The 12,261-nt window shown below is 36.8% G+C and overlaps 2 protein-coding genes across 2 annotated transcripts; one reads left to right on the top strand and one right to left on the bottom strand.

Annotated features, from left to right (window-relative positions):
* The first annotated feature begins 1,565 nt into the window (after positions 1-1,565).
* LOC109172534 (60S ribosomal protein L18a) lies at positions 1,566-3,376 on the top strand. The gene is made up of 4 exons (XM_019321698.1): positions 1,566-1,695; positions 1,799-1,914; positions 2,014-2,077; positions 2,788-3,376. The coding sequence occupies exons 1-4, from the start codon at positions 1,681-1,683 to the stop codon at positions 3,127-3,129; spliced, it is 537 nt and encodes a 178-aa protein (XP_019177243.1). The 5' UTR covers positions 1,566-1,680; the 3' UTR covers positions 3,130-3,376.
* A 1,489-nt stretch (positions 3,377-4,865) lies between these two features.
* Positions 4,866-6,729, bottom strand: LOC109172532 (aspartic proteinase nepenthesin-1). The gene has a single exon (XM_019321695.1). It carries the CDS (start codon positions 6,423-6,425, stop codon positions 5,070-5,072), a length of 1,356 nt encoding a protein of 451 aa, XP_019177240.1. The 5' UTR covers positions 6,426-6,729; the 3' UTR covers positions 4,866-5,069.
* Between the last annotated feature and the right edge of the window lie 5,532 nt (positions 6,730-12,261).

Here is a 12,261-nt window from a genome sequence, read left to right as displayed (position 1 = left end):
CCCATCGTTCTCTCTCAAACTTGCATACTTTCCGGGTCCTCTGCAGAGTTGGGAGTTGGTTTCCCGTTTAGTCTGAGGCCAATGACCATTCTAATTTCTAACATATGAACTTTATAATTGAATATAATTTCAAAGTTGTTAATTAATTTTGAGAATGCCTCATCTTTTTAATATTATTTTGCAGCAACACAAGTCTAATTCTTTTTGTTTGACCACAAATTTTTTCAATTCGTCGACACTCAATTATTATTGCGTGAATCATACTATCAAATAATGTACTTTTAGTATATTAAAAGTGTATTATATCAAGAAAAGTATATTATTTTGTATAATGTACATTCAATACATGAATAATGTACTTTAAAAAAAAAAAAAACATGAATGATGGGGTGAGGACCCCGGCCCAAGAAGAAGGGCCCAAGAGAGAAGGAGCCCAAGACAGGAGATAAGGGTTAGAAAAGAAGAAGCCCGATGGTGGCTTGGGCCGAGTCCAGGAGTCGGGCCAGGCCCAAGTGCGAAAGGAGACTCGGCCCAGGAGCCAGTAAGAGGCGTTCAAGTCGGTCTAAGAGCCGTTGAGGGAGCACTCAATGCGGCATTCAAGAGGACTCGATCAAACGGGCCGTTGGAGGGCCAAAGAGCCGTTGGCCGACTCAGTAACGGCGACCGAACGGTCTTATAGTGTAATTAGCCTTGAAGGCGATGTTTAATGTGCTTCAATTCGGCTGGGGAGGAGCCTACTATATAAAGGCCCCTCCACACTTGTAACGGGGGGGGGGGGGGGGGGGGGGTCGAGGCCTAGAGAATAAGAGACACACTTCCTAGTTATTCGACTACTCTCCCACGATCACTTTTGCGAAAGGTGAATCCACCAGCTAAAGGTTGTGTTGGACCTCATTGGGCCCGAAAACCCAAAAACCATAAATGAATAATGTACTTTTAGTATATTAAAAATATACCTATTTTTATAGTACATAAAACACTATGTGGACCATGGTCCACACAATAATTTGCCATCGACACTAGTCTAATTTGTAGGGCAAATTATTATATTGACCTGGGCCCACAATATGGGCAAATTATTGTATGGACCATGGTCTACACAATGTTATGTGGACCATAACAAAAAATACATTTTTAATATACTAAATATATATTATTTTTGTATTGAATGTACATTATATTTGTACTGAATGTACATTATTTTACAGTATACAAAATATGGTCCATACAACTTGTGTGGACTATGGTCCATACAACTTGTGTGGACCATGGTCCACACAATAATGATTGCACAATATATACATTGTGAACTTTTGGTATATCAAATTGTAAACATTCCGTTTTGTAAATTGTGAATATTCAATATATAAATTGTGTATTTTAACTCAAGATGGACCCGGGTCCATGGCATAACTATTGAATTTGTAGAGAAGGTTATTATTGCATTAAGGCCCAATTTTATTGGGCCAAATCTGAAAACTTTCTAACCATCTTCAACGGAACTTGGATTAAACATCAACGGCCTGCTAAGGCCCAGAGAATTAGGGTTTTCGTAGAGTGGCCATTTACAAAACCCCCTCGTCTATCTATCATTAACGACGACCTAGCTTAGCTGCACAGAGAGAGAGAGAGAGAGGGAGGGAGAGAGGATCTCAGGAAGACGGCTCCGTCGTTGCGAAAATGGTGACCTACAGAGTAAGTACTATCTATTCTCTATCTACTTTCAATTCGACCGAAGAAGATTCATACACGTATGTCTGAGCAACAATAATTTGAGGGGTTGTGTTTGCCGGTGCAGTTCCATCAGTACCAGGTTGTCGGAAGAGCGCTCCCGTCGGAGACCGATGAGCACCCCAAGATCTACCGCATGAAGCTCTGGGCAACCAATGAGGTCCGTGCCAAGTCCAAGTTCTGGTAATGCTCTCTTCTTCTATCGGTTTAGACACATATATCTGTACGCGGTATAGCAGTATTCGAATGGTTTTATATCGTCTGTTTTTTTGGTGTGAAAAGGTATTTTTTGAGGAAGCTGAAGAAAGTTAAGAAAAGCAATGGCCAGGTCCTCGCTATCAATGAGGTATTTGAATTTCTGAGCTGATCAATTTATTAAATGGTTTTGGTTTAATTGATTATATATGCTTAAAGTTGCTACCTTTGTTATTTGTAGATCATGTATGAACTAAGTCTCATACATCTGATCTAAGTAGTTGTTCTTGCAATAGTGTGGTTTAGTATCTCATTAATAAGCAAAAATGTCCCATGGCTTCAATAATTGTTGGCTATTATCATTTCTATGTGTTTCCTTTATAAATGACTAGGAATTATAGGATCATTCTCTGGATATATGCTTTACTAGTTGCTCCTATTATTCAATTAGACTTTCATTTTGTTTACTACATTTTTGTTATTGTTCTTTGTTCATTGTCATGGACTCATGGAGGAAGATTTTAATTTGGCCTTTTCTTTATGGAGTAAATTCATAACAATGTCGAATGCTAAATGGTTTGACTGTTGATGAGTTCCCCAGACTCCCCCCTTGTGCAAGTGTTTCTATTATGGTAGTCTAATTTCTAGTTTCATACTTTATATCCAATTCAGTTGCATGAATGAAGTTCTTAAAACAGCCTTTTTTCTGAATGCATATATGTCTCATGCATTAGATGCATTCAACTATTCAAGTATCCCGTGCTTTCTTTCAATGTATCTAATTTTTAAGAATTAGTATTTCAATATCCAGTCAAATTATTGTTATTGAAATTGAAATGTTTTTGGTTTGGGTATCTCTAGATATTTGAGAAGTGCCCTACCAAGGTTAAGAATTACGGGATATGGTTGAGGTACCAGAGCAGAACCGGGTATCACAATATGTACAAGGAGTTCCGTGACACAACCTTGAATGGCGCTGTTGAACAGATGTACACTGAGATGGCTTCTCGTCACAGGGTGCGCCACCACTGCATCCAAATCATCAAGACAGCCACCATCCCAGCAAAACTCTGCAAGAGGGAGAGCACCAAGCAATTCCACAACTCCAAGATCAAGTTCCCGTTGGTGTTCAAGAAGGTGAGGCCACCATCCAGGAAGCTCAAGACCACATACAAGGCATCTAGGCCCAACATCTTTGTGTAACTTGTTTGGTCTAATACTGTGTCTCATTACCAGTTTCCTTGTTCTGCAATTTTAGACCTGTTTAAGTGAAAGATTGTTATCTGGAGAAGAAAAAGGGAGATTAACTTCTATCATTATTTTGATCAAATTTTCTAGTTTTACTATGAAGGTACCTATATTTAGCTACTTTCTACATGTGTTTGATAATCACAACTATGAATTGCTTATGCTTCATATTTTGAGAATTATATTTTCTTGAGTTCTAAAATGAGTCTTATTTATTATTGTCATATATGCTTGCGAGCTTGTCTTGCACTCTTGTCATACAGCAAGTATCATTTATCAGCTGATTGGTTTTTCACAATGCAACAGGTTATCCCTGAGAATTGCTGTAGAAATTTGAGTGCCATAATTGAGGTTTCAATTATTAGGTACTAAAACATTGAGAATTTTCTGAAATTTTAATTTTATTTGATAACTGAATTTATGGTACTCCACATCATCCATGAGTTTTTCTATATTCCTCTCTTTTATCATCATGATAGGAAAATGAGCTTTGTATCCAAAGTTGAAATTGAGAAACACAAAAGTCTGGGACTATAGGTCACCAAAGTCTGGACAACTTTGGGTATTAAAATTATAAGAATTACATGAATCTTGGTCAGCATTGTTATTCAATTCGATCAAGCATCAGGCTCCATCATATCACTATTCAAGCATTAAGCAAGAATGGACACTAAAATTCTTCTGTGCAGCTAATGTTTTTTTTTTTTTTTTTGCATACTACTATACGTTGATATCTGCATTCCGCACTAGCTTAACCAAAGTCTGGATTGGGCATTCAGTGGCTGCCTATTTCTCTCCTCCGTCGTCTTGTCATCTCCATTCTTCAATTAAGCTAAGATTCTTCTCTCTCTAACTTTCTCTTTCCTTCTGCTGAAGCTTTTTCTGTCTCTCTGATCCCACCCTGCCTGCCTATTTTGCATTGCGCAATAGACCCACCACAGACAACACGCCAACAGCATCGCGATAATTATCATGTGATCGAGTCGAGTTTTGTCGGGCAGAGATCTTTCCGGCCGCCCACTGCAAACTTAGCTTAGCTCGTTCCAAAAACTACTTAGAGAACTAAACTAGAGAGTGTTTGGCTTCTTGGAGGCAGGATCCCGTGAGATGATATCATGTAGTATCTATTTTATATTTTCTTTATTTGTTGTAAATTAAAGAGTCAATACCTCACCACCGTGATTCGATCTTGTAACCTTCTTTCAAGGGAAGTCACAGGGAAGCACATAGATATTATCTGAACATAAGGTGTTTGGCTTAGAACTTTCATTATACCATGTGCATACCCTTGGGTTGTTGGTGCCGATATATAACAACCATTTTCAAACCATAAATAATCAACTGGTCATAGAGGTGAAAGTTGAAAAGAATGGTCAGAGATAGAGTCTCACCAGCCACAATGTGGGAACAACCTCTCAAAGTGAGGGTGCTCTTTGTGCGCAGTAAGCAAATGTGTAGTTCATGTTCAATTGAGTTACCATGATTTACATCCTCCCAGATGTTTTGTTGAGTCGGGATGTGGGGCCTTTAGGTTGGGGTTCAACCTTTTGGAAAGAATGCTTTAAAAACACACACAACTAAGTATACACACCCAAAGAATATAATTGCCATAACAATACCATCCCTCATTATGTAAGTATCCAATGCAAATTCCAAATTGAGAGAAATACAATCAAATGCAATATGTATATAACAAACTTTTTAAAATGCGATTGCTGCATTTTAACTTGCACCAGTGAGTTATATTTTGTGTCTCAAATATTGTACTTTAAATATAAAGTACAATAATTTAACAAACCACAAAGTATAACCTGATAATTTAGGTCGAGATTTTTAAAATCTCCCAACATATATATGCATGACACCATGATCGAGTTGCAAGTTATTGTGAATCATCACAATTGATCACATTGTGTTGGTACAAAAGAGAGAGTCTCCTTGGTAAGATCATGAACCACCAGCATATTCTGCTGTTGCACGTTGCCAAATATGGACATTGAACCGGAGCTTCCCATGGCCAAGCACGCCATCCCGGAGCTCTTGTCGGCGATTATGTAGTTCTCGCCGGGGAGGTCTAGATCCGCGTCTTCGCCGTCGAAGTGGAAGATCATTTTCGGGACGGTGATGTCATCGGCGTCGGCCGGGAGCGTGAAGCACAGCTCCAGCCCCGTTGATCCGGAAGTGTCCGCCGGGAGATCCATTTGCTTAACGAACTCCTTCTTCACCGCCTCGAATGCTTTCCCCTCCAGGTACGTGATGGTGGTGCCGGAGTCGATTATCATCCCGCCGCTCCCGTCGGAGGCGAGGTTGAAGGAAGACTCCGGGATCGGGAGGCGCGTGCCGCCGACGGTGATTCCTTTGAGGGTGATGTAGTAGAAGGAGGGCTGTAACGGGTTTTTCGCCAAAGCGGTTGTAACAACCTTTCCGGATTTCCCGGGTTTGATTCCCGCGAGAGATCCCATTAGGAGCGTGCTCTTTGCGCTGGTGTCGTCGATGCCGTCGCCGCCGCCGATGGCGGTTAAGCAATAGGAGAATTTTGGCTCGGTGAGCTGAGAGACCAGCGATAATGGTCCCCGGCCGAGGCCGACGAGGCCGGCGCCTTGACTGAATCCGGTCCCTTCATTATCGTCGCCGCAACCGAACGCGACGTTTGGGATTGAAACTTTATCGTCGAACGTGAACGTTTCCGACCCCATAGTTCCCTGAGTCGTGGAATAATCGCCGTAGGCGTACGTGTACTCGCAGCCTTCGTCGCACGACGACATCGGCAGCGCCGCGCAGAGCTTGTGGCCGCAGGGGAGTTTGGAGAAGGAAGACGATTTCTTCGGGTCGAAAATCGGCGATTTCTGTGTGAAACACTGCCGGCAAGGCTTACACTGCGTCCAAACCAAGTCGCTTCCGGTGTCCAGAATAGCCTCGAACGGCGACGGCGGAGTCCCGATGGACAGCTCCATTAAAAACTCGCCGGAGCCGGAGTGTATCTGGGACTTCACGTCGGCGTCCTCCGCCAACGGCCCCACCGCCGCCAACACACTCAGCCTGTTGAGCCTGTGCCTCCCGCGCTTCATGGCACGCTGCAAACGCTCGAGTTTCGTGAAGTTCCCGCCGGAGTCCACGTGCCGGAGACTCACCTGAAACCCTCTACTCCGTTTGATCCCATTATTCCTGGACGTGGAATTCACCGGCAACACTAACAAGATCGAAACGGAAACAATGACGATCAAGAACTTTAACGGAAATGAAAACCCCATTATTTTTTTTTCCTTTATCCCAATCCTCTAACACAACTCAATCGTCACCAAATTATATCAGACTCAGCAACTTTCGTCTCTATATATAGCGTTTAGGGGAAGAAATGGTCTGAAGAAAGACAAAACTTCTCTGAAAAAAAGATGGATCTGATCGGATCGAACGGAATAAATGGAAGGCGAACGACTTAGAAGAATGAGATGAAATAGGAATATATAAAGAGGAGAGAAAATGGTATATACTATATAGTATATAGTACGTAGCTAATTAGGCATTTCAATTATCAAGTTCATCTAAACGTCAAAGGAAGGTGATATGTCATCTTTGTGAGTCATATGGAAGGTTGTTGGAGAAAACAAGGGCTCATCTTCAAAACTATTAGTAGAATTTAATTTCGAATAATGTTATTTTTCCACTTTTACCACCTACGCAATTGTATGTGTTCTCCTATGGGAGCTGTTTATTGATTTTTTTGGATTGAGTCGGTAAGTTATGGACAATCTAGAATGATTTAAATCATTGTGGTCCTTTGCTGATTAGGGTCGTCACATGGTGAGCTTCACCCAAAGTGCACTTTACTCCGAGTTTTCTTACCATTTTGATCAAACTTTAAACATTTTATTCTCAATAGTGTTTCCAAATAAATTAAAGAAAATATTATTGTGTCAAATAGTTTATATATATCAAATGGTAAGGTGTCATCAGTTACAAATGTCGTAGTCTTTCATGCACGTCCATGGATTATTTGCAAACTACTAAATTTATGTAGTTATCAAATAAAATCACATAAAAATATACAAAATTTGACACCAAAATTAAAATTTAAATCAAGCAATGTTACGTTATCTAAGTTAAACCATTAAAAATATTCCATTTGCTTCAACAAGATGGTTGAGGAATCTCAACTATAGTCTAGACCCAATCACACGAAAAACGTAAGACTATCAACATTGTATTTACCTTGGATTTGTCCTTGTGTCCTTGGATTATGTTATTATAATGGGTAATAACCAAAAAAAAAAACAAAAAACAAAAAACAAAAAACAAAAAAGAGAAATAAATTAGATACATAATAGAAGTTAAGATGAGAAGAGGTTGGTGGTCTAACTCATCTACTAATGATGATGGAAGATTGGAAGGATGAAAAAGAACAAAGACATGTTTGGTTTGTGATCCACGCAATCCTTGAATTGATGTACATAGAGTGTGTTTGATGGTATATACTAGGATTATTTGAGGTTTGGTGTGAATTGTGATAATGAAACATTAGTGCATAAACATTATTATGTTAGTTGTTCTTAGTCTTCAAGGCTAGTTAGAATTCTTTTGTTTAATAATTTATTGACTAATCTCGACAATGTTTATAATAAATAAGTCCATATTCGCTATTTGAAGGTTCGTTCTTTGTGACCTTATCAGACAAAAGACTACAATGAGATAAATCACCCTAGATTGTCCATAGTTGACCAGTTCAAAATAAGAAAACCTCAAACTTAGAATTTTGTAATTATCAAACTAATTATCTGACCAAGTAGGCTAGGGTTGTCCCCCACAAATATATTGAACTATCATTACATGAATTGGTATGAAAAGGAAATAGATATATAACTTTGAAAAAAAACCATTTTTCTCTTAAATTTCAACTACTTTATATAGATAAAATGTCGATCTTATTACAATGCTTTATACTGAAGTTTGTCATTTACTAAACTTTGACAATTTTATATATATCACATTATGTCAACATTATTAATGATATTTTGTGCCTTAAAAAGTTTAGGAATATAATATATAGCCATATAGGCAGTGTTAGTTTATGGAGAAGCTAGCATAACATATGTCTCTCCGAGGAGGGTAACCTAAAAACATCAAACCCATTTCCAGAAGAGTTGATTTCTTGGTTCCACCCACGCAAGCAAATGTAATATACCAAACGTACGACCTCCAAAAAGCATGTCTGGTTTTTCCATATTTCCTCGAAATGAAATGATTAATAATTTTAATTTTAATTTTAATTTTTTTTTAAAAAATAAAAATTCTCATACTTTGCTTTGTCTAAGATTGCAAAGCTGACAATAGGCCAATAGCCATCCTCTTTACTCAATCACTCCCATTAGGCCATTATATTCATTCCGATGAAAGAAAGTTGCCTGCGACTTGTACACATGCATATGATATGACACCTTTCCTTTTACTATTTGGGAACAATTATTGCTAGCTTCCCAAGACTTGAAGATATATATAGATATAGCACTTTCACAATCATAAACAAAATAATATGGTGGATGAATTTAAATTGTTTTGAAATTTTTATAATATTACGCATTTTATAAAGTTATACTTTGTGTTTTGCAAGTTGTACACATATGAAAGCATGTCTGATGCAAAATGAACATCCTAATGTTATTAATTAATACGGTTAGATTAATTGTTATTAGTATTTTCAGTTGGACAAAGAGATACCCAAAATTTGATCAATCTAGCTTAAAATAGGCCGGTTATGATGCTAAATGAAGAAAACAGTGAGTAGACATATAGATATAGCACGTTCATGTTTATTGCAAGATAAATTAAAGATGTCTAAATTAAACTTATTGGAAATCAAACAGAATCTGTTTAGGTGGCTGCAATTCAATACCAAATATATTGGATTGCACAATCAAGTTTTAACTTCCCTTTAATCATAAGTGATCCACCCTCACCACAGGTTTGTATGTATCACTATTTTGATGATATTCTCATTATTCATATATAATTATACCAAAAAAAAAAAGTTTCTTTGAAATAATAATATTAATAAGGGATGTCCAACTCAACAACAAAATTATGAGTTTATGTCTTTTGTTTACCCACGATAAAAGGTAAACTGAGTCAAATTACACTTTATTTATATGTATTTGATTTATATTTTTAATTTAATAGTACGTCTAATTGCATTTTCAAAACAACTTGATGATGTATTTGATCCATATTCCTTAATTTAATGACTAATTATTGTTACCAATAAATAAAAGTATGATTGAATTAGACCAAGATTGATAAAATAATCCGTATATTATATATATTATATAAAAGTCTCCTATATTTTGTAAGAATCGTGCTAAACATCCCTATATAAGTCACTCTCTATTAATCACTACGTAAATTTTTTATTAACTTATGGTGTGGTCCAGGCCAGTAACAAAAAATAAAAATAAAAAATCATTGGGTGAGTAATAAGAAGTGATCATTATATGGAAAATACTATTTATACTCTCAATTTTTACTTCCTCTCACAAATCTTGGATGTAGACAACTTTTTCTGGATCCACAAGATGAAAATGGCATATACATGCTTGTCACATCAAGAAGTATAATTGATGGAGTAGAATTTGGGAGTCCTGTAGAACTTTTTGTTTTTGTTTTTGTTTTTATTTTTTGTTTTTTGTTTTTTTTTTTTTTGTCAAGCCATGAGGTGTTCTCACCAGGCCCTAACTGTAGGAGACACCTTTAAAACTGCACCATACTCAGACTAATCTACATTTATATCGAATCAGTCTAATTAAGGGACAAAGTGCTGACCATATTGATTTTTCTATACGAGAGAGAGTTCGAAGTTTCGGAATTCTCTAATATAATTATATATAAGGCTGAAAAGTATTACCCATTTTGTAAGTCCTATACATAGAGGCAGAGCCGCAGAGGGGACTTAATTTGACTCTTAACCATATTTTGACTTGGACTGAATTTTATCATTTTCAAGCAAACATCAACTGTTTAATTCATGCCATACATAGTTTCACAGTGTGAATTTAATAAAATTTTAAGAGCCCATCCTTTTCACACTCATCTTGACTGGAAACCGAAGATTCCAAATTAAGGGACCTAATAGGGCCCAAATTCAACCTTAAGAATCCTAATTGTTGGAATATACAGTAATATTTAGAGTGATTCGATGATACAAATATTAATAATTATTTTATTGTATAATTACCATTCCAAATAGTTATTCATAGGATCAAGTTCCGATAGTGTAGGCATTGATTCTCTGGACTGAAAAAATTAAGAAAGTATAAAACATGTACTACATTGTAAAAAAATGATAAGAAAATTAACCCAATGGCCCAAATGAGCTAAATAAATTTGATAAGAAAATTAACACAATGGCCCGAATGAGCTGAAACTAAGTGAAGATGTTCCTATTGTCTTGACCATTGATGATATAATGTAGGCATGAAGAGATAATGCAGGGATGATAGTTTGATTAGTGGAATGATTTATGGTCCTTGCAGGATAGTCACCATGTAATTAACCACAATAAATGATTTGATTTTTTTTTTTTTTTGCCAATATTTAGCACATTAAAGTCCCCTAGGTAATAGAATAGAGATAAAAAAAAAAGTCCAAGAAAATAACATTTTTCAAGTCCAACCTTGAACCTTGCATCATTGTGTAAGCAAATTAAGGCATGAAAGAATGTTCCAACTTCCAACTAGGAATCAAATGTGAGACCTCTGCATCCCAGAGACTTATAAACCAACCACAAAGAATATAATGTTTTGTATTCACTGATCTTATATAGCTTGTAATAAATGTAATCATAGGAAAGCAACACAAATAATGATTTAGGCCCTGTTTGGTAAAAAAATTGGCCTATAGACCAATTTTGGCTTATTTGACCACTATTAATTGTTTGATTTAGTTAAAATATCAATATAACTGTTTGGTTAATTAGCTATTTGCAACTCCAAAAGACTAAAATTGAAAAAGCTACCCCAAACAACTTTTTCAATTAGCTTTTTGAGAAAAGAAATTATACCAAACAGCTAACAACTAACTTACCAAACACTTTTCTACAATCAGCTAATATTATCAACTATTTATATCCTTTAATTAACACAATCAGCTAACAACTAACAGCTATCAGCTAACAGCCATTTTACCAAACAGGGCCTTAATCATTTCAAGCACCTACACAAAAGTGTATATGAAGTTCCAATTCCTTAACAAGATCCACTATACATCAGTGGATGGATGAGATATGAGGCCCAACCTTCAAAGTAGGAACACTAGTGGACAACATTCCATGATCAAAATTTAAAAAAAAAAAAAAATCGCGTAAACCCAGTCAAGAAGACAAGAGATTCACACTTCGAATTCTTGTCCCCTTGGTTTGAGCCGCTATGAATAATCTAGGCTGGTTTACTTCTTTGTGGTCTTTTCCCTCGCCATCCAAAAAAGAAAAAGATTTGATAAAGGCTGGGGACTCATTATCACGCAACAAACACGTTTTCACAGACTGCAGTCTCACACTGCCAACACCGAAATTTGAACTTTGGTCTTTTCTCCTAAATAGTGTCCACTAAACCATTGAGCTAAACCCGTGCGAATAGTTCTAGAGATTTCTAATTCACATCAAGACTAAGAAGAGGTTGATATTATCCAAATACTTTAGTAAATGATTGCAAATCTATGACCCCCATCCAACATCACCTCTTACCTACAAGCAAAGAAAACTAGAAAAAGTGAAGGCAGTGGTGGTGGTTTGTTCAACCAACCACATACATACTGCCAATACGACAACATATTCTAACTTTAATTTGCTTCAATTTCGATTGTTGCTTACTCGATTGAAGCAATAAAACAGCTTTTAATTCAATCGCACACGCACATGCTAACGTCAACATTCTCGAAGATCCGATATATACAGATAACTTGCAAAATTACCAATTTCAAATTAGCCTTCGATCGGAAATTTCAAAGGAAGGAGCACAACTTGCACTAGTATATGCTTAATATTTAACTGAGACAATAATATAATGAGAATTCATAGAGTCCCCTTTTCGTTTTCCTATGTTT

Source organism: Ipomoea nil, unplaced genomic scaffold, assembly GCF_001879475.1.
Source record: "Ipomoea nil cultivar Tokyo-kokei standard unplaced genomic scaffold, Asagao_1.1 scaffold0418, whole genome shotgun sequence".
Classification (NCBI taxonomy): Eukaryota; Viridiplantae; Streptophyta; class Magnoliopsida; order Solanales; family Convolvulaceae; genus Ipomoea; species Ipomoea nil.
Note: the sequence above shows the minus strand (reverse complement) of the source record. Positions and strands in the feature narration are given on the sequence as shown.